General features: G+C 32.9%; 1 protein-coding gene across 5 annotated transcripts in view; it reads left to right on the top strand.

Moving 5' to 3' along the window:
• Positions 1–24,202, top strand: part of MIPOL1 (mirror-image polydactyly 1) — a 487,859-nt gene that overhangs the window by 129,064 nt on the left and 334,593 nt on the right. For all 5 annotated transcript variants that reach the window (XM_056811003.1, XM_007473186.3, XM_056811002.1 and 2 more), the window contains 3 exons: positions 635–764; positions 14,652–14,685; positions 14,945–15,115. In XM_056811003.1, the coding sequence (XP_056666981.1) occupies positions 635–764; positions 14,652–14,685; positions 14,945–15,115 (335 nt within the window). The remainder of the gene's footprint in view (positions 1–634; positions 765–14,651; positions 14,686–14,944; positions 15,116–24,202) is intronic.

Raw genomic sequence — 24,202 nt, 5'->3', positions numbered from 1 at the left:
GTTTAGATGGAAGGATTTCGATTTCTTTGTCATTATTAAATTTTTGTTTTAAAATAAAACATTGTTCAAGATAGGGTACAAAACTTGTTTAAGCTGTAATTTGATAAATAAAAAATGCATTCAGAGACTATGTTGACAGAAACACTTTAAAAAGGAAATACATATTCACAGAGTATATGCTTTGGCACTAAAATTGCCAATTTTATAAAAAGTGAAGCATAAAAGTTACTTGTTAAGAAAGATAATGATGATTAAGTTTCATTTTGTTAGTCAAGACTTTGTGGATATAATTTCATCCTTTGATTTGCCCAAAAGCATCATCTTTAAGAAATTAGGATGTCTTTCTAAATAATATATTAGGAGAAATATAGAATCTTATAATTTAAAGGACTCTTCAAGAATTTGTTTCGTGCTATGAGCTTATGTTTCTGAATTGAGTGTGAATGATCTAAATCTGTACTCTATTTTGAATTCCTCATTTCTAAAACTATTGCAATAGTGATATTTAGTGTTGCTTTCTCTAAAAAGTAGTTTACTTTTGAATCAATTTGGTTGGATATACATATGTTCTTTTACATTGAATATTCTTATTGTTTCAGTGTCTTCTGTTAAATACATTTTTTTTTCCTTACAGTTCTGGTTGAAGAGATATATTTTGCACAGAGAGAACATGATGAAGCTATCATGTCTAGGCTGAAATTAGCCAATGAGGAGAGAGATGAAGCCATTTCACAAGCCAAACAATTGGAGAAGTCTCTGAAAGAGTATGTATATGTACACATTTGTAAACTAATAGAGGTTATCAAAAGCACCTCGTCCAGGCAACATATGTTGTTCAGTGAAATCTCATATTGAGCTAATTTTTCTCTAATATCATTGATTGCTTGCCTGATAGATAGTATTTTTTTGGTGATGTCTGACTCTTCATGTCTCTGGGAATTTCCTGGCAAAGATTCTAGATTAATTTGTCATTTCTTTCACTAGCTTATTTTACAGATGATGAAATGGAGATAAACAGGGTTGGGTGACTTGCCCAGTGTTACATAGTTACTAGGCATCTGAGGCAAGATTTGAAATTAGGAAGATGAGTCTTCCTGATTCCAGGTCAGACACTATATCCCTTTCTTATCCCTTCTTTGTGCTGGATAAACAATTAGACAAAAGCAACTTACTGCCTTTGGTACATTTGAGTTTCCTCTTGCTGGATTTAACATTAATTTAAAAATTAACATTAAATTTCTCATCCTATTCCTCTTGGACTCCTATAATTTTTCCATTAATTAATAATATCTATTTCTTTTCATTTCTTTTTTTTTTAAACTCTTACCTTCTGTCATGGAATTAATACCGTGTATTGGTTCCAAGGTAGAAGAGTGGGAAGGGCTAGACAATGGTGGTTAAGTGACTTGCCCAGGGTCACACAGCTGGGAAGTGTCTGAGGCCAGATTTGAACCTAGGACCTTCTGTCTCTAGGCCTGGCTCTATCCAATGGGCTGCCCAGCTGCCCCCAATAATATCTGTTTCTTTATTCTTTAATTTACCTTCTGTTTAGCCTTATACTCCTACTTTTCCTATTCTTTGAATAACAATTTAATTGTTCCTTTTTATTTAGTTCTTTTCTCCAAGGCCCTAATTCAGCTTACTGAGATATTTATATTTAATACTTTCTTTTGTGTTTGAAAATTATTTTTATTTCCTTAAATATTTTCTATTTGAATGTAAAAAAATTAAGTCATTTCGAATAATAAATTCTTTTTTTCCTCATGCCTTTCCCACCTCCTTGAGGATGCAAACTCTTTGATATTGATTATATATGTGAAATCATGTAAAACATATTTCCATATTAACCATATTAAAAATATAACACTAACAAAATAAAATAATAATAAAGTAAAAATATGTTTCTCTTTCCATCCAGAGTTCAATTTTTTTTTCTAGAGGTAGAAAGCATTTTTCATAATGGACCCTTTGGAATTGTATTGGATCATTATTTTGATCAGAGTAGCTAAGTTTTTCAAAGTTGATAATCCTTATAATATTAATGTTACTATGTACCATGTTTTTCTCTTTCTGTAAAAATTCATTTTGCTTAAGTTTGTACACATTATGGAGATCTGTTATTGGTGTTATTGGGTCAAAGAGTATGTAGTTTGGTAGTCTTTTCAGTATAGTTTCAAATTATTCTCTAGGATGGTTGGATTAGTTCACAATGGTATCAGCAGTGCTTTAGTGTCTGAATTTTTCACATCCCCTCCAACATTTGCCGTTTTCCATTTCTGTCATTTTAGCCAATAGGTGTGAAGTTGTATCTCAGTTTTGTTTTATATGCATTTCTCTAATTATTAGTAATTTAGAGCATTTTCCCATGTAATTGCTAACTTGATTTGCTTTTTTGGGAAAATGCCTTTTCATATTCTTTGACCATTTATCAACTGGGGATTCGCTCTTATTTTTATAAATTTGGCTCAGTTTCCTGTATTCTTGAGAAATAAGGCCTTTATCAAAGACTTTATTTAAAATCCCACCCACTAGAATTCATTTGTTTTGTTTGTACAAATCTTTTTTAGTTTCATGTAATCAAAATTATCTGTTTTACTTACTGTGATACTCATTACTTTTTTTGACATGAGCTTTTCTACAATCCATAGATTTGACAGATATTCTTCTGTACTTCTCTAATTTAGTTATGATATCACCCTTTATGTCTAAGTCATTTCATCTTGACCATATTTTATATAGTATGAGATATTTGTCAACTGTTGCCTTTGTACCCCAAACCCTTGGATCTTTGGGTTTATTTCTGGCAGGTTGAAGTTGATTCTCATTGATCTAGGAATTACAGAATTTGGCTATAATATTCCTGGGAATATTATTTGCATTATATGCATTAGATGCATAATATGCATCTAATGATAATTGAATTCCTTCAATTTCCATTTTGCCCTATAGTTCTGGAATATAATAGCATTTTTCCTTCATGATTTCTTGAAAAATGAATGTCTAGGCTCTTCCTTTGATCATGGCTCTCAGGTAGTCCAAGAATTCTTTTTTCTTTTATTTGAAATTTTTTATTATATTAATATTTTATTTTTCTAACAACATGTACAAACACTTTTTAACATTCTTTTTTTATAAATTTTGAGTCAAAAATTTTCTCCTTCATCTCCCTTCGTCTCTCCCTTAGATATAAAATAGGTAAGCAATTTGATATACATTTTACATGTATGATCATGAAAAACGTTTTCATATTAGTCATGTTGTGGAAGAAATATATATTTTTACAAACCTACTAAGACTATAAAGTGAAAAATTGGCATGCTTAGATCTGTGTTTAGTCTCCAGTTCTTTCTTGGATGTGAACATATACCACCCAAACACAGTTCACACTGCTATATTTGTCATATTGTAAAAGAATACACAGCCCCCCACATAAAAAAGAAAAACAAAAATTAAGTTTGAAAAAGTGTGTTTTGAAATTGCAATCAGACTCCATCATCTCTTTCTCTGTAAGAGGATAATATTTTTCATCGTAAGTCCTTTGGAATCATCTTGGATCATTGTATAATATTTTACCCTTTTGTTTTAAAATATCGAGACAATTTTACTTGATAATTTCTTGAAAGATGATATCCAGATTCTTTTTTTTTTTTTTGGCTAGACTCCCAAGAAATTTTCTAGTACATGAGATCATCTGCTTATTAAAAAAACAAAGGTGCCAAAATTTGTTCATGGCTTGAATTTCTCATTTAACTCCTAACTTTCCTGTGCCAGTTAGTAGACTGCATTGAACAAGTATGCATTGAACAAGTTGGTTACCATTTTATTTAAGGTTTTGTGTTCAATACTTCATATACTGAGATTATTTGCATCTATGAAATGGACCCATCGGCAATTGCCCAGTTCTAAAATAAGCCCAACACACATTCTATCTTTTCTTCTCGTGATATGTTATCTTTTCCTCTAGAAGGTACAAAAAAGAATAAGGAACAGATTTGCCAGAATTTCTCTAATAAGATATTTGAGAGAATTGAAATGACGCTAAAGAAGAAAAAGATGGAAAAATGAATAGGCCAAACAAAATCAATGTAAAAGAAATACATGCTTGAGACAATAAATTTTGAGATTCTTTCTTTTAATGGTCAAAAAGTAATTATGAATTACCAGAAAAAAATCACAGATGGTATTATTACTAGAAAAAATGCTGTCAAGAGTACATCAGTAGATACTTTACTGAATGCTTACTTTCTCTATATCTTATCTATAAAAATCTTAATGAGAATGATTTATATACTTATTAAGAGAATTCTGGTTGAAAATAGGTCAAGGAAAAAGGAAGGTTTTTCCAATTTTTTAAAGTAGACCACATCTTTATATTGAAAAGGTCCAGAAAACACAGAACTTCAATATATTTATGTTTTTTGATTTTTGACTTAGAGAAAAATGCAGCCTTAAAGTCTCTCTTCTACTAAGGCAGCTCACATGCATATGTTAAGATAATAAAATTCAGAGTCACAACTTGTATGTGCACATTGTAAGTACTGTAGAAGTTCAGATTACCAAAGAAAAAGATAACCAGGTTTCAGAAAGCTTCATGCATTTTCCTCCTGTTTAACTCTCTATAGCCATTGACTATCTAGAGTTGTACATTTTAAGTAAAGCACCTAATTTTTTAAAAATCAGTTTATTTTAAAGAAGAAATAAATTTTAAAACCAATTTATTTGATTGTCTTCTTCATCTTTTTTTTAATGCTCTCTTTTTCTTACTTGTTTTGTCATCTGTGATGTACCCTTCTTCCTTTTGTAAGGTTTTTTTGACTTTTGTATTATTCCATTATATGTCTAGCCTTTTTTTTCTTTCTATATTTTCTCTGGATTTAAAAAAATAAAATAGAACATAAATTAAAAATAATTTATAATATATATGCTTCCTAACAACTTATAATATTTCTTTGAATACTGTTCTTTTTAGTTTTATTTTTTAAATATTGTAGTGGTGAGAGGATTTCTGGTCAAGGGTCAGTGGTTCATTTCATTATTTGAGGTCAGAGCTCTGCTGTACACACACTGCACAAGGTGAATGACTGCGGGTTCAGAAAAAAGCTTGTATTGACTGATTTAGTGATAAATCGAGATATGTGGCATTTCATGCATTGGTGTCTTGACTTAGAGTATAAGGTTGTCAGGCAGAATTTGCACTGTATTGGAAATCAATTAGAACTTGAGCTTACAGACATTTGCTTCAGCAAAATTCTTACTAATTGTCATGAATATGTAGTTCATAATAATGCAGGAGTAATTCAAAATTCACAAGGTATCATGTGTTAATCTTATGTTAATAAAATATCATTTGTTAATTTACAGATTTTTTACAACTTTGCAGAGTAACTACTGTTTAAAGGTTTGAAATACTTGAAAAGAGGGAACTATAATCTTCTATCAGTATTTCTCAAAATGAACTCTTTATTGAACTTAAAAGTAAATTTAAATACTGTAAGTTGTAAAAAATTTTAAACTTAATGCCATTTATTTTATTTTATTGTTCTTTTTCTATCATAATAAGAAATATACATCATGGACCTAAATTTATCTCTCTTTAAATTCAATTTTGACATAGCATGTTAGTTTCCTTAAGTATGACATCTCAAAAAATGTATCTAATACACAAGGTTTTGTACTTTATTAGTTTTTTCAAAAATGCTCAGTAGTATGATTGAGATTATAATATAACCTCTCGAGAGACAATGAAGTTTTGTGCAAAAAGAATAGGACAAAGTAAGGAAACTCGGACCCATAAAAATATTTCTTTAATGAATGTTTTATGTTCTGGTTCATGTGCCAAGTGGTATAAGACAGAAATAAATAGTTTCTTCCAAAGGTATAAAGACACAAATAAATAGTTTCTTCCAAAGGAGCTTACCTTCTTTTGAGGGGATTCAGCATGTCCCTGATAAATAAATACAAGATCCTTTAAGGATAAGGAGATAAAATGGACATATGAGTGAATCAAAGAAGGCTTCCATTAGGAGTTGGCACCTCAACTAATTTTATTATTTTATTCATTAAACCCTTATGTTCTGACTTAGAATTAATACTTGGGCTCAGTTCTAAGGCACAAGAGTGGTAAGGGCTAGGCAATGGTTGTTAAGTGAGTAGCTCAGGGTCACACAGCTAGGAAATGCCTGAGTTCAAATTTGAATCCAGGATCTCCTGACTTTGACCTGGCTCTCAATCCACTGAGCCACCTATGTGCTCCTCCTCCCCCACCCCCAAACTTAGTGAGAGAAATATTTTGATATGTAAGAGGTGCATTCCAGGGATGACTTCCCAAAATATGAAGATAATAGATAACATATTGAATTCAGAGTTTCCAATCAAATAGTATCCATTCTGCTTACAGTGTAAAGTCTATAAATTGTAGAAGGGTGAATGGTCTTAAATATGGAGTTAATATTTTGTTCTGAAAATGATAATAAAGCCCTTGACATTTTTGAGCAATATAGTGATTTTGACAATCAAACAAAAAAGTTTTGACAAACTTTCATTTTAGGAAAATTATTTTGGCAGCTGTGTGGAGGAAGAAAAATAATTTAGGAAAGGAAATACTCTAGAAGAGCAGGGATTTTCAACCTGGCTCTATGAACTTGGTTTTAAAAAATTGATAATTTTTTATTATTGTATTTTATTTCATTATTGCATTGTAGGACTAATTGTAGTCCTCGGTATTTTATTTTATTCATTTAATAGAATTATTCTGAAAAAAGATATAACAAGCTTCCTAGAGTATCCAAAGAGTCCATGAGTCCAAAGAAGAATAAGAACCACTGATATTAGATTAACTCTGATAAAGTAAGGCTGGCTATATTTCCATCTTCCAGTTATAGGGATACTCCGAAGGAATGTAGTATGTTTTTCTCTTATGCTGTCAGTTTAAACCTCCAATCTGATTTGTTCCATCTTCCTATTAATAAAGAATGACTAATGCTTCTAATTTCATATAACCAAATAATATCAATTAACTGTTATAAATTAATATTTATTAAAAAGATAAATCATATAGAAAGGAAAAAAGGAAGGAAGGAAAGAAAGAAGGAAAGGAAGAAGAAAGATAAAAAAAGAAAGCTTATGAATATTTCCTTCAACACCTGGGGACAAATTCTGTCACATGTCATTCATTTGGAAAGAGTGGGCTGACATTTAACAATTTCTACATAAAGCATTTGCCCTAGCAGATTCAGTTCCAAATATGGCCTAGCCACTATATAAAATCTTTTCTCCAGGGCTTCACTACTGAGCTTACTAACCACATAATTCAGGATAGACTGTGCCAGACTTATTGGTAACTGTGTCTTTTGACCATTCTTTCATCCTGTGGTAAGCAAGCCAGAACCAGCTCCTGAATATCTGCATTTTTTCTGAACTAGTGGAATAGAACATTTCTATTACATATTACAGCCTTCGAGAAGTAGGCTCCCTAACTTCTTCATCATGGGGGATTGTATCACCTCTGCTCCATTGTGACAGGAAACAGAGAATCCAGTTAAGAAGCTATTACAATATTCCAAAAAAGGACCGATGACAGCTCAAATAAAGGGAGTAGCTATGCAATTAAGAAAAAGAACACAGGTTTGAGGGTTTAAGAATGAATTCATAAAACTTTCTAATTGATAGAATAAAGAACAGTGATGGTGAACCTTTTAGAGACATAGTGCCAGGCCCCCGCACCTTGAGACTAAGTGCTCTGCCTGCCCTCCCAGATTGTGCTGTGCCCCTTCCCCAACTGAGAGCCTGGCACACCCTCCCCACATCCTCTTTACCCCACACAGGGGAGAGGGGGAAATGCTCAGATTGGGTTGCTGGATGGAGGGGTGAGTTAAGTGAGGAATGTCCTCAGTGAGTATAGATGGGGGAAGGGGGTGACCTGAGCCCTCCATGCCCCTCCAGCTCTGCTGCCTGGGAGCTGCCCATCTTACTCTCTGTGCACTCCCATTGGGCTGCTGGGCAGAGGGGCGGGGATGTGAAAAAATATCATCAGGTCTGGTGGAACGGGGGAAGGGAGCAGTTCCATTTGAGTCCCTCTGCCATTCTAGTAACAAACTTGGTGGGAGGGGGGAAGCCATGTGCCCAAAGAGCACACTTTGCATGCCATATTTGGCACCTGTGCCATAGGTTTGCTATCACTGATATCGGAGATGGAAGAGAGATCAATATCAGGTATTACTCCAAAGTTTTGAACTGGTCAACTGAAGATGTTATACAATCAGTAAAAAAAAGGGGGGGGGGTTGCAGGAGGAGCAGATATCAAGAGATATATGGTAGGTTAAATTTTGGATATGTTAAATTTTATGTCTAGCATTATATCCAGTTGGCAACATATGGATAGTTGATCCTAATGGAGCTCTATTTTAGAAGAGACACTAGATCTGGATATATATTTGAGGAAGTCATCAGCATAGAGATCATCATTAAATTCCCTGGAGTTGATGAGAGAACTAAGAGTGAGAAAGAGTTTAGAGGAAATAGAGTGGAAGCTCCAGGAAAGACCTCTTGTGAGAAGAAAAATAGTTAATGGACAAGTGAAGGAGACAGAAAATGAGCAGGATAATATGCAGGATAAGTAATATAATTGATAATGAAAGAAGAGTAAATATATTAGAAGATAAAGTGATTATTCATGTTAAAATCTGAAGAGATTTGACTGTTCTAAGTCAAAGTACATAGGATTTAGTATTTAAGAGATGGATGTTTTGGGTAACTTTGAAGAGCCCATTGAGTAAATTATTGGGATCAGAGCCAGAATATCAAGAGTACAGAAATGGATAGATGTAAGAAATTGAATAATTTTTTTCCCCTGAGATTTTGGCTTAATAATGTAAAGATATGAGATGATATCTCGAGTAGTGAGTGTAGTAAGAACAGTATCTGCTAGGGTCCTCCACCATATGGGCTAGACTGGTTCTTTTCCTAAAAAGCAAATTGTCACTGAGACTTGATTAAGCCAGGAGGCTAAGGCCCATGCCTTTTAGCACATCTTTCTCCTTTTTTTTTTTAAACCCATACCTTCTGTCTTGAAGTCAATACTGTATATTAAAGAGTGGTAAGGGCTAGGCAATGGGGGTCAAGTGACTTGCCCAGGGTCACATGGCTGGGAAGTGTCTGAGGCCAAATTTTAACCTAGGACCTCCCGTCTCTAGGCATGGCTCTCAATCCACTGAGTTACCCAGCTGGCCCCTTAACACTCCTTCCTTATTGCCTAAGGAAACAAAGGTGTCTAGAATAAGTGCATTCAGCTTCCTTCAATGTTTTCTCTTTTATGAGTGCCCTTTTACAGTTTAAGACATCACATCCTGCCATGCTGACCAGATGTGTTTTTGTATGAAAATGAAGGAGGTGTTTTCTACCCAAGCCAAATTCCATAGAGTTGTAGATTCTCCTTTCTTTGGTTCAAATGTTCCATGAGTGCTTTATTCAGCCCCTTCAGGAGGTTGAATGACAAGCCAAGGGTCTTGTGTATGAAAAAAATAAAACAACAAACTTATAGAAAGAGTCAGATAAGATACTAATCTGCACTGATTCCTCAGCAGTGCCCACAGCTCTGGCTGAATATCCTGGAGTCTGGAGAGCACAGTAATGAATAAAGGCTTTGCCCTGTGTAGTCAGAAGCAGCGCAGGATCAACTGGCAAATTGGCCTTTTTCCCCCACTTCTGGGTAAGAGGTTTGTCTTGGCTAATCAACATTTTCACCTCCCAGAATCCAGATCCAGGACAAACCAATGCCTACCTCAGAAGGAGAGGACTTTCCAATCCTCATTTCCCAGACCAAGCCTTGGAAGACATCCCAATTAGGACAACTGCTTTTAGACATCCCTTGCCTGTTGGAATAGGCAATCATTTAAGCTTCAAGGTTCCTCTTCCCTCAGACTTTTCCATATACATTGAGGAAGCTCCTGTGTATTAAGTAGTATGTTTCTTTACCAGAAAAATTTTGCACCTCCTTCCTAGAAAGGGGAGGGCTGTCAAAACAAGGCATTGTTGTAGTGTATCCTTCTAACTAGTGGCAGAGGAGGGTGAAACTGTCTCCATAACCATGGTAAAGAAATGAAATCCTCTAGCTCACTTGGTGCGAATCCCGAGTTCCTATATGAAGTGGACAGTAAGTCCTTAGCACCCCCTATGAAAGAAGGCAGTAATCTTAAACAGAGGTCTTTAAAAGGAAAGAGATTTTGACATTGCTTTCCCATTGGAACTCCCAGGTAGAGGAATGTCCTCTCTTGGGCCAGTAAGCCCTAGGAAGGGATGATCCCAGGCGAGTCTGTATGCCAGCATCAGCACTAAAACTGGCCACATGTAGGAGATGAGAAGTTTTACCCTTCTGACTCATGTCTTTGGTACTGCTTCTTTTCATTATCAATACTTTACATTGTAAGGCCCAGTATGAACTGCGAAGATTCATAATCACAAACCACGTGGAATAGGTGTTTGATGAGATCTGGATTTAGTCCTTCTGAAGGGGATGGGTGAGGTCTAGAACTTTTATTCTTCATTTTCTTCCTAATTTGGTAACTCTTTCAAGGAAATGAATATTAATTTCTTTCCTTTTTTGTTTCATTTTGATTTTGCTATATTTCTGATTTAGTTTTTTGTTGTTGTTTTTCTTCTAGTGCTGCCTCTTCCATGCTTCTTGAGTATCCAAGATTAGAGTTTTCCAGGAATGTCCCAAAGGGTGTGAAGGGAGGGCAAAAGAAAGAGAAAAACAAAGAGAGAGAGAGAAGAGGGGGAAGAGAGAGCAACAGATGAGATCAACTATTTAGAAAAGTTAATCTTGACAAAGAGACCAAAACTATGGAGTACATCCTGCCCCACTATTCAGGGAGAAGGAGTCAGGATTAAGACCCAGTCAAAGGGAGAAGAGTGCCTAAAAACTGTTTTATATTTTCAAGTTAAACTCCCACAAGAATATACCCACTCTTTTCTATGAAAATACATACCATTTTAACTTAATGCAAAACTATGGTTATTTAATATTGAATATGCATAAACAAGATAAAAGTTCAATTTGGTGCACATTGATGCAAAGTATGGGTGCTTTTTGTCATGGTATTTATCAGTTAGTATAAGTCCACAACACAAATGAATTGTGATGTTATGCTGCTTGTGCCACTTGAATGTAAAGTGTAAATTTAAACAGTCCTTTTGTAGCCAATTAAAGGCACCATATCTTATTTCTTTAACATCAGAGTCTTGGTTTCCTCCAAACTGGTACTTTAAAAACCCCCTCAATAATAGGTATAATTATTTGAATTTAAATTTAATTGCTTTACATTTTTATTATCTCTAATTTTAAAAAGTTAAATAATAAATAGTATAAAATGACGAACATTTGCAAGTCAATGTAAGTAGCAGAAGTACAGAAAGACAAAGTCAAATTCTAAAATCCAGAAAATAGTCTGCTATAATTATTATTGAGATTCACAAGTACCATTATTGATTGAGAGGAAAGACAGTTATATTTGCTTTGTGTTTATGGTTTTGCTGCAGATAACATGAAGCCTAATAAATCAAAATGAAATCTTAAAATGGGTATGCAGAATATATTGGCAAATTGTTTTAGAGAAAATAAGATGTTTTAAATATTTTAAAAAAAATCTTTCTCCCAATTATGTTAAGTAAAAATAATTATTTACATCTTTTTGTTGTCTTCCAGTCATTCAATCATGTTTGACTTTGTGACACTATAGACCATACTACCCATAGATACTAGAGTTATTTGCCACTTCCTTCTTCAGTGGATTAAGGTAGACAGAATTAAGTGACTTGTTCAGAGACACGCAACTAGTAAGTGTCTGAGGCTATATTTGAATTCACGTCTTCCTGACTCCAGGCCTAATACTATTCACTAAGCCTTCCACCTGTTTCCTTAGAGCAATGTTTAAGAAATTACTAAATGTAATAACCCTTAATTTGCCAGGAAAAACATCATTAATCCTTGAAATTATTGATATAGTTAAAATGGTGCTTGTTGTATCTTATGAAAAGCAATTATCAGTGATTCTACTTGCGGATAATGTGGTAGGAAGGAGAACAAAGGACATGGGAAGGCCTTTGTGATCAATTCATTAAGAAACTTAAATCTTCCTATTTCATTAAACATGGATGAGGTAACAGAGGCAGTTATAAATGTTGAATTGATTACATAACATGTTTGAAATTAATATTAGGAAAGATTCATTGCCTTGAACGTCCATTAATAGTAATGCCACTTCAAGAGAAATTTTCAATGTAATTGATATATTTTTAAATAAAAATCATATGTTGGAGAATTGTTTTGAGCTCTGCAGTGACAAAGATCAGGTGATAGTAGGATAATATATCTCTAAAAATGTGACATCCTTCCCTACCAGGCATTTTGTTCACATTGTTTATTTCTCAAGTAATTAACATATCAAGAAATCTGAGTGAGGAGCTAAATATATTTTTGTCAAGTTGTTGCAAAAATAATTAACTTTATTTTTTAGTCAATAAAAAGAAATCTCTTTGCAAAATTGTGTACTGTTAGGGGGAAAAGCATAAAAAAACCTCTTTATAACTGAAACACTGACCTTATTGTGCCAATATATTTTGAAGGACATTTGAATTGTAACCAGAAAGTGCTGTTTTTTCAGAGTTGTCATTATAAACATCAATAATTTTCATTTGATAACAAAAAAATCTGACTGAAGCTTAAATATTAGCGAAAAATTTTGAAAATCTGAATATTCTAAATGCAAAATCCTGAAATTCATACTCTAATCCAAAGAAGCATTGATTAAATTTATGTTAAATTAGAGCTATGATTGATACATAATACTTTTTATATTTCTCAATTTGGCAATACCTACCCTATAAATGAAATAGAGTAAATAAACATTGATATAGTACCTACCATTTGTTAGGATAAACACTTTATAGTTCTCATGTAATCTTCACAACATTTCTGGGAAGTAGGTACTATTATTTTTCCATTTTGCAGTTGTGAATACTCGAGCAAACTGAGGCTTCCTGACTTGTCCAGGGTAACACAGTCATTAGGGTGTTAGAGGCCAGAATTGAATATGGGTCTTCTGATTCTAGAACTAGTGCTTTATCTCCTGTATTACTTTGCTGCTGAAGATATACTACCCATTTATAGAAACAATCTCATTTCATTTCAAAGGCTTGGACAAAACTAAATACCATTGGATAAGGAACACATGTGCCATATGCAAATGTTATATTTGGTCTTAGTCCATTAGAGCAAATTAGTGTATAGTGTTAGTATATAGTCTGTTAAAAAAGAAGCATATGACATTGGAAGTTTTGTTGAGTTTTGTCTATGGGTGAATAAAGAGTTCTGAATCATACTACAAACTAATATATATTTTATGAATTTCCTATTAAATTCTCTGTGAAAAAGGGTTTTTTACTTTAGTTTGTTATAAAGACAAAATGCTAATCATAATAAGCAATAAAAAAGAATTACAAGTAGAAATATAAATTTTGCTCACCCCAGAAAAGTTTGCCTATTTATATTTTAATTAGTGTTTTCAAGTTATAAATATTGAATCTGTATAGGATTTTTATCAATAAATACTTGTGTGAATTATATTTCTTGTGTTGTGGGATTTGTGTTATATACTTTTTGGTTATATGCTTTAAAAGAAAGCATTGTTTTTGTTAAAATCAAGTAATGAAAGAATCCTTTGTCCATATTTTTAAAGAAAGGTATAGGAAAATGTTACTTATTTTCTTGTAAGAAAGGGACATTAAGTTTGGAAACTACTGTATTATCCCATTTAACCATTTTCACCCTTCACCTGAATCCACTGTGTTTGTGTTGTGAAAATTCCATTTTTGAGACTATCCAATCCCCTTCAATCTGACATGCCCTCTAAAATCTTAATCTTTGGATTCCTTTTCAAATAAACTGTTGTCTGGCCACATTTTCCCCTTTCTGTACTTGAGCATTTTTTTAAAGCAAGGATTTATTGGACAAGTTAGCTATTTCAAAGGGAAATTTTCATATATAGGAAGCCAGTTTACTTTCTATAATTTTAATTCTTTCAGTGTTGTGATATAGTGGAAAAGGTATAGTGTCATCTGTGATTTATTGAAAAAAAAATCTTTCAGCCTTCTTTTGGCTTTTACATTTTATTTATTTGTTTCTAACAAAGAGAATCTCACAGGAGATTTTCAGGTAAAGTTTTTGGGAGAATATTATTAAATTTAACAATAAAAACATTACCTTGTTTTATTTGAGGGGCCCAAAAAGAAAGAGGAAAGGAATACAGTTTCTAGAAAAAAAATGGCAAGTCTAGGAATAAATATAATGATGAGTTCCAGTGCTTCTATCGCTGGGGAACTTTCTTCATCTAAGCACATATGAACAATTGATCCTTGTAGTCATATATAGTAGTAAACATTAATAACTTAACAGTCTGAAGTCAGTGCTGAAGATATGGAGCATTATTGAAAGATGAAGTCGAGCAGGTGGCACTTTAATATGTTCAGTGTTATGGTTGACTCTAAAGACTAGTCGAATGAAATTACTTGAGGTTCTAAAGATTTAAAAAGCGAACTCATTTTGCTGCACTAAGGAAATGCTACTGATCAGGCTTTCTGTGTCCCTTTTTCTCTAGGCTAGAAAATATTAACCCTGAAGAAAATGACATGGTAAGCCATTCTCTGAGGAGATTTCTTGATGTCAGTCGTATATCTTAGAGGCTTAAGTTCAATTGAGTGGGTTTCAAGAACTAAGATGTGGGAAAAAGAAGAATTGACACACTAATAATGTACATCTTTGCTGCAATATGAAAATTCAATAACTTCACTCCGTCAATTTACCATTCACATGTGCCTATTAATTAAAACCCCATATTAAATAAAATATATTAAAACTTCATGTAGGACTAACATATAATGCTGTTGGTAGACATTACAGGAATTATTGAACAGAATAAACAATGCAGACACAGGGAGAGCTATCCAGAGCAATGGAGCTATAATTATGGATCGAATATACAAGACCAACAAATGTAAAGAGAAAATAACTACTGAAGAAATGAGTACAGTGATAGAAGAACGTGATGCGGCTTTGTCTAAGGTGAGTTTCTATTTATCTGGAATAAGTTTATAATAATTTACTCCCTTTTTAACAGAAAGAAGAAAATAATGTGAAAATTCACATCAATTTTGTCTAGAACAAGTTTGAAATTTCTAGATAACTTTTTTTTAGCGTACATGCTATATATTATGTTTATACTTTATCCCTTCTCTTTGTTAATCTGTTTAATGCCTTTTTCTCTGCTAAATGATTATACTAGTTTATAAGCAATAACTATAATATAAAAACAATCGCTTCTTATTTGTTTACCAAAATTGTGAGTATTAATGTTCAGCTGCTTGTACATAGTTTGTTCAGGAGATAAGAATGTGAATAGTAAGTATTTTTAGAGGACTAGCTCTATAAATGGCTTTTAATATGAAATAAAAAAGCAGATATTTTATTAGTCTATTTAGAAATATACATATTCTAAACATAGAACACATTTGTATTCCTCTCATCTATCCATCTTCCTGTATTTTATTTTGTATCTATATTTGTATCTACCAATCCTCTGTCTCTACTTATTTTCTTTACTTCTTTCTTTTCAAATATATGTCTTTCTTTTGGTAGTATAACATAGTAGATCTAGTGCTAGACTGAAAGTCAGGAAAACCTAACCTGAGGTGGGTTCAAATCTTATCTCAGACACTTACTAGCTGTGTGTCCCTAACCAAGTCATTTAACTACTCTTGACCTTAGATCTTCATCTGTAAGATGGGAATGGGGATGGTGAAAGACTACATGGCCTGTGTAGTCTCTTTAAGCCATAAATCTCTGCTTCTTTCATTTGCTAATTGTAATAGGGAATTGTAATTTTGGGGAAAGTAGATTTGATTTGTGTTCAGAAAAAAGAAAAAAAAATGAAGGAAATAATTTTATTACTTTTCGTTATCTACAGGACCTATGAATGACTAGGATAGGAGGGAAGGGCCTTCTCAGAATATCTTTTAAGTGTTTTTAAAGTAGGTAAGACTCACCTACAATAAGCAAATCAATTGTTTGAATATGTGAATGATCTCTGAAGGATTAGAGAGAAGCTGAACTTAGTAGCAGAAGACAAATTTCCTGACTTTCATAGACCAAAGAAAATAATTGCTATAGGCCACTGACTGAATTTAACTTTAATTCTTAGAACATATTATTAAAGGGCTATTTACAAAATATCTTGAATTGTAAGAGGTGACCATGAAAATATAATCTTAATTATGACTTGATTAAGAATAGGTTATGTCAGACCAATATAATTTCTTTTTATGATAGTTCAGTAGGTCTGTGGAATGGCATATAAAGAATTTGGTTAGATTTTAGGAAGAAATTTAGTAAAGATTATTACACTATTCTTGTGGATAAGATGGTGAGATCTGTACTTGACAGTATATTTAAGCTGATTTGGAACAGGTTGAATATCTTCACTCAAAGTTCAATTACTAAGGCTTTTATACCAACTTTGAATTCTGTATTGAAGTATCCCAGCAATCTGTTTGTCTCTGTGCTACTTTAATACTTTAATTAACTTCTTGCCAGATTTGCAAATTATACAAAGCTAGAATTGATAGGCAACTCTTGAAAGCCAAGAAGTTCTTGAAAGACTAGGAAGTTAGGCCAAATCCTTTAAGATGAGAATTGTTAGGGATAAATGTAAATTCTTATGTTTGGGTTCAAAAAATCAACTTCTAGGGAAGAAGAGGCTGGGCAAGATAGAAACTTCTCAGATAAAACGTCTAGAGCTGGAGTTCTTATCATGCGAGAGTTTTTGTGGGAATGTGCAGTCATGGGCCCTTTGGCAATATGGTGAAACTTATGAATCCGTGCTTGGAGTGAGGTTTTTAAGTACATAAAATAAAGATCAAGATTAAAAAGGAAACCAATTATATCAAAATAAAGGTGCAAGTTTTTCGTATCAAGGACACAGAATTTTTGATGTTTAGTGGACTAAAATCTCAATGTAAATAGTAAACTGTGGTAGTTAAAAAACCAAAAACCAAACCAATAGTAAACTGTGGTAGTTAAAAAGCTTATATTATTTTAATCTTCATTAAGATGCAGTAGTTTCCAGTCCTGGTGAAATGACAGTCCTTTTGAGAAATTTACCCTGGTCAGGCCACACCTGGAATGCTACGTTCTTTTTTTTTTGTTCTGGATGAAGCATTTTAGGAAGATTTTTTTTTTAAGTTGGAGATCCTAGAGATGGGGTAACAAGGATGCTGTAGAACCTTTAGTTCATACTATATGAGTCTGAATTAACTGACATGGATTGGAGAAAGCAGAACAAATTAGTTGCTTTTGAAGCACAGTCTTATAGAATGAGATTATAATTGTTCTTTGTGGCTCTAAAGGGCAAAATTAAGATCAATATGAAGATCAAAGAGGCAAACAGTCTTAATATAATAAAGAGGATAGAAATAGGGACTGGGCTTGTTATCACAGTGCTAAAAGAAACTTTTGGATGAAGAAACTCTCTACCAGTGACAGTAGGGAGCTTATCTGTAGTTTTTGGACTTTAGAAAGCCTCCTAGAGTACTGAGTGGTTATGCAGTTTGCCTAGGATTATATATATATATAGTGTGTGTGTGTGTGTGTGTTATAAGTGGTCCTTGAATCTAGGGCTTCTGTCTCCAAGGTTGGCTATTTTTCCATTATTCCGCAGTGATTTTTATATTAAAAGCTTTCTAATAATTTAAACTACTATTAAGCAGAGGTTTAAATGACAAATTGTTAGATATGTTGTAGAAAGGATTCTTATTTACATATATAAACCATATATTTATATAGAGAGTACATAGAGAGAGTATATATTATAGAGAAACTAGATAGTCTCTCTGACGTCTCTTTCAACTCCCAGATTCTCTGGTCTTGGGAATGCAAATTATAATACCAAATTTATACTCTAAAGAAGGTAATTCCCTTCACTCTTAGGAAGGGCAAACATTTCCCTTATCTATGCTATTGATTTGCTTAGGAAACTCCTTTTTCAATATTATGAGAAGGCAAGCTTCATTATTGCCATTATCCCATGTGCTGAATTACAGGACCTCATCGTAATGATAGATAGCCATTACTGTAAAATTATTAAAAACCCTTTCAATTCTATTAATATACCTGAATGCATTTAGACACAAATTTGTGATATTTATGAGGAATATTTTTTAAAATTCATTTCATAATTTGTAGCAGTTAATAATGTTATTCAGTCCAGACAGTCTCCACTATTCAACAAATATTGATTAAATGCTTACTATATCCAGAACACTTCCTAGACACTGTGGAAAGAGAAATATGAAGAGGAGGTGGCATGTAATTAATACAAAGGATGTGATGAATCTGTAATAAGAATAATATAAAGTGCTATGGTATTTCAAAGAAGAGAAGTATATTGCTGGCTGAAGGAATTGAGTCATGCTTTGTGGAGAAAATGAATGTTTCATCAGTTGTGACAAAATATAATGGTGAAATTATTAATAGTTTTATATATACATATAACATGCTTTTAAAGTCTCTTAAAAATAAAACAAAACTCTTCAGGTAAATTTGTGGTTTTCAGTTTTCAGTGGTGCTTGTTTTTGTTTCCCTTCTGTTTTTTCAGAAGTGAATTTCTTAGGGCAAGTTCACTTAAAAGAGGAAATTTCAAAATGTGCTTATTGAAGGAAATTTTTTCTATCTGATAGTATGGAATATGTGTGTGTATTGTTTATTGATTGGTTGCTTCAGAGGAGTTATTTTTATTTCATAAATTTTCTCCTATTTCATTGTTTCCTGGCATTTGAAAGCTTTTAGAAATCAGTATTGATTCATGTGGGATGCATTCATTTTTTCTGGTTAGTATTTAATCTAAACTATAATACTAGTAATTTATCAGATGGAGATAATTTTAACCTTTATTTTAATTTACTTTTATTGTTTGACATAGGTTCTAATACTTATGTGATAGTTAACATATACCCAATTCTCATTTTCCTTTCTCCTGTTAGTTATTCTGAAATTTCATAATGATGGAATTTTTAAATGGTGTAAGGCAAGAAATACTGTTTATTAAGCTCTTACTATGTTCCAGATGCTGGCAACTGTTGGAACCTTCAATGCTTTGCAAAAGATCTTTCTTCTTCCAACCTCTCCCCATAATTACATTAAATACATTTCTTCTTTTGAGCAAAATGTGAATGGATAGTACTTAAAATAGCTTGGAATAAATTTTAAAAGTTATTCTAATGAAAATTACATGAGTTCTGAAATTATTCATTTCAACAAATACTTTTTGAGTGCTCTGTAAATATCCATATATGTGGTGCTGAGGGGAGGTAATGTTTTGTGATGTCGTCTCTACCAACAAGCAGTTAGTAATCTTGTTTAAAGTGTTAAGACTTACACATATGACCGCTTTAGAATAATGAGATCATATGAAACAAAAGTGATAAATGTAGTATAAATAAATGGAAATGAAACATGACATTGTATAAAATTGACCTCAAATCCAAGAAGACATGGTCTCAATTTTTGACTAAGATACAACATTTTAGTGTTGTTGACAACTTTCCAAGACTATAAGTTGCAGCAGATGTATCAAACAGAATTGAGAGATGAATTTCCTTACTTTGGAGTTCCTTATATCAATGAAATTATAGGTTTGGTCCTTATCATTGATGATGGTTATGTTTTTTGAATCTATGTTGTGAGATGTGAAAATCAAATGAAATGATATATGTAAAGTTCTTTGTAAACCTTAAAATATTTTTTAAATTCTGGCTATTATTATATATGCTCTTAAAGGGAACTGGGAGAGAGAGAGGGAGATGAGTAGAGTACAAACAGGAAGAAAAGAATAGAGCAAATGCAAGGAAGTAGGAATGAGTAGGATGTGTTTGGAAGATATTCAAGAGACTACTTTGGCCAGATAGCATGTTGCAAGGTATATCTTGAGGTTTATTGGACATATACTTACGTGATGATTATGGACCAAATTACAGAAGACATTGCAAACTTATTAAAAATATTATATACAATTTTTTGGTTGGATTTATGCCAGGAATACAGTTTTATTAAATATAAGAAAAATAGACTACATTAATAAAAATAATAAATACCCTAACAGATTGCTAGAAAGCTTTTTGACAAAATCCACCATCCATTTTTTTGTTTTTTAAAAATTTATATTTTTAAAATTAATATTTTTTAATTAATAATTAATATTTTAATTTTAAAAAGTAGGAAAATAAATATTTCCCAATTACATAAAAAACTAACAATTAATTATAAATTTTTGGAGTTCCAAATTCCCTTTCTCCTCTTTGAGCATATTAAGCAATTTGATATCGGTCATACGGGTGAAATCATGCAAAATGTTTTCATATTAGCCTTTTGAAAAAGAAAACACAAATAAAACAATATAAGTTTAAAAGTATGCTTCAGTTTTCATTGAGAGTTCACAAATTGTCTCTCTGGAAGAGGATAGCATTTTATATCATGGGTCCTTTGGATTTAGGAACAGCTAGATGGCACAATGGATAAAGTGCCAGCCTGAAGTCAGGAAGATGATTCTTTCTGAGTTGAAATCCAGCTTCATTCACTTATAGCTGTGTGACCCTGGGCAAATCATTAACCATGTTTGCCTAAATTCGTAATCTGTAAAATGAGCTTGAGATGGAATTGGCAACCCACTCTTTACTATCTTTGCTAAGAAAATCCCAGATGGGGTCAGAAAGAGTTGGGTATGGCTAAAATGACTGCATAACAACCACCTTTGGCATTGCATAGAATCACCGACTTGATCAGAGTAGTTAAGTCCTTCACAGATGATCATCCTTAAAATATTTGTTCTTTTTGAGTACAATATTCTCCTGGTTTTGTTTACTTCACTGCCTTCCCAGGTTTTCTGAAACTATCTTGCTTGTCATTTATCATGGAACAATAGTATTCCATCACAATCAAATTCTTGTTAAGTCATTCCATAATTGATGGGCATTCTCCAGATTTCTTTGTATATTATAGCAATTCTTTGTTATTACCAAAAGAATTGCTATAAATATTTTTCTACAAAAGCTTCTTTTTCCTTTTCTTTGATATCTAGGATACAGACCTAATAATATTATTGCTCAATCAGAGGGTATACATTTTGTGTATATTCTTCCAACAACGAATACCCTTTTCTGTTTTTTAAAAGAAAACAGAGCAAAGGTTTTTTTTTTTTAGTTTTAAATGGAGCAAAGAAGTTAATAGACGTTTCCTAAGAATGTATTTATACTTAGATGTTTACTTAAGTAGGATCAAGAAAAAATAATTATATTTTATGGGAAAAAGTATTTCCAAATAAGGGGTAAAGTGAGGATGCTCATGACCCCTACTATTTGACATAGTAAAAGGTACACATAAATAAACACAATATGAGAGGAATAAATATTGATAAATTTTAAAAAGTATTGCTTTATGGTCTGGCTATAGAAGCTCAAAAGAGATCACCAAAAATCATTTGAGCTAATGTAACAAATGCATCAAAGTTTCAGGATAAAAAAAAAACGTGTAAATTATAATCATGCTTGCATATTACCAAAACCAAACCAAAACAAAAAATCCCAAATAAGCAAATAAAGATAAAAAGGAGAAATTGAATTCAAAATAGTTATAGATATATGTAATGTGTGGAAATCTATGAAGGTACACATAGAGACTAAATAAATGCATTAAACACTCTTTACACAAACAAAGACCTAAAAATTGGAGAAATATTAATTCTTTATGGGTATGCACTGCCAATATAAAAAACAATACTACACAAGTTAATTATTCATTGCCATACAAAACTATCAAAATATCATTTTATAAAAGTTGAAAAATAATAGACGTTAGCAAAGTTGCAGGATACAAAATAAACCCGCATAAGTCATCAGCATTTCTATATATTTCCAACACAGCTCAGCAGCAAGAATTTGAAAAAGAAACCCCATTCAAAATCAGCGCAGACAAAATAAAATACTTAGGAATCTATCTCCCGAGACAAACACAGGAACTATATGAACACAACTACAAAACACTCTCCACACAATTAAAACTAGATCTAAACAATTGGGAAAACATTAATTGCTCATGGATAGGACGAGCCAATATAATAAAAATGACCATCCTATCCAAACTTATCTATCTATTTAGTGCCATACCCTTTGAACTTCCACAATTTTTTTTACTGAATTAGAAAAAAAACCATAACAAAGCTCATTTGGAAGAAAAAGGATCAAAGATATCCAGGAAAATTATGAAAAAAATAAATAAAAAGGAAGGTGGCCTTGCAGTCCCAGATCTCAAACTATATTATAAAGCAATGATCATCAAAACAGTTTGGTACTGGCTAAGAGACAGAAAGGAGGATCAGTGGAATAGACTTGGGGTAAATGACCTCAGCAAGACAGTCTATGACAAACCCAATACCCCAGCTTTTGGGACAAAAATCCACTATTTGACAAAAACTGCTGGGAAAACTGGAAAAGAGTGTGGGAGAGATTAGGTTTGTATCAACACCTCACACCCTACACCAAGATAAACTCAGAATGGGTGAATGACTTGAACATAAAGAAGGAAACTATAAGTAAACTAGGTGAACACAGAATAGTATACCTGTCAGACCTGTGGGAAGGGAAAGACTTTAAAACCAAGCAAGATATAGAAAGAGTCACAAAATGTAAAATAAACAACTTTGATTACATCAAATTAAAACATTTTTGTACAAACCAAACCAATGCAACCAAAATTAGAAGGGAAGCAACAAATTGGGAAACAATCTTCATAACAAAAATCTCTGACAAAGGTCTAATCACTAAAATTTATAAAGAGCTAAATCAATTGTACAAAAAATCAAGCCATTCTCCAATTGATAAATGGGCAAGGGACATGAATAGGCAGTTTTCAGCCAAAGAAATCAAAACTATTAATAAGCACATGAAAAAAGTGCTCTAAATCTCTGATAATCAGAGAGATGCAAATTAAACAACTCTAAGGTATCACCTCACACCTAGTAGATTGGCTAACATGACAGCAAAGGAAAGTAATGAATGTTGGAGGGGATGTGGCAAAGTTGGGACATTAATTCATTGCTGGTGGAGTTATGAATTGAACCAACCATTCTGGAGGGCAATCTGGAACTATGCCCAAAGGGCTCTAAAAGACTGTCTGCCCTTTGATCCAGCCATAGCACTACTAGGTTTGTACCCCAAAGAGATAATGGGGGAAAAAGACTTGTAGAAGAATATTCATAGATGCGCTCTTTGTGGTGGCCAAAACTTGGAAAATGAGGTGATGCCCTTCAATTGGGGAATGGCTGAACAAATTATGATATATGTTGGTGATAGAATACTATTGGGCTAAAAGGAATAATAAAGTGGAGGAATTCCATGGAGACTAGAACAACCTCCAGGAAGTAATGCAGAGTGAAAGTAGCAGAGCCAGGAGAACACTGTACACAGAGACTGATACTGTGGTACAGAGACACTGTGGTACAATTGAACATAATGGACTTCTCCATTAGAGGCAATGTAATGTCCCTGAACAATCCACAGAGATGAAGGAGAAAAAAACATTACCCTCAAGCAGAGGACAAAAGGTGGGAGTAAAAACACCGAAGAAAGACAACAGCTTGACTACAGGGGTGGAGGGGATATGATTGAGGAAAGACTCTAAATGAACACCTTAATGAAAATACCAACAACATGGAAAAGAGTTCGGACCGAGGACACTTGTGATACCAGAGGAAGCTTGCATTGCCTTTGGGAGGGGTGATGGGGGGCGGGGGGGAGAAAATGATCTTTGTTTATAATGAATAATGTTTAAAAGTGAAATATGTTTAAAAGGGAAAGAATAATAAAGACAAAGAAGCATCAATTAAAAAAATAAAAATAATAATAGAATTTATCTAGTGAAGCAAATTTTCAAGTATCTCAAGGGCAGCCTGCCATTGTGATATCTTGGAACTGTTCTACAAAGCAGGAATTCTCAATGGAATTTGGTACTGACTAAAGAATTGTACAATCCTGAAATTCACATTAGTATAAACAAGGAACAAGAAATCATGAAAAACTACAAAAAGTGACTTCTTCCAAACCAGAA

Source organism: Monodelphis domestica, chromosome 1 (assembly GCF_027887165.1).
Source record: "Monodelphis domestica isolate mMonDom1 chromosome 1, mMonDom1.pri, whole genome shotgun sequence".
Taxonomy (NCBI): domain Eukaryota; kingdom Metazoa; phylum Chordata; class Mammalia; order Didelphimorphia; family Didelphidae; genus Monodelphis; species Monodelphis domestica.
This window is presented reverse-complemented; position numbering and strand designations above follow the sequence as displayed.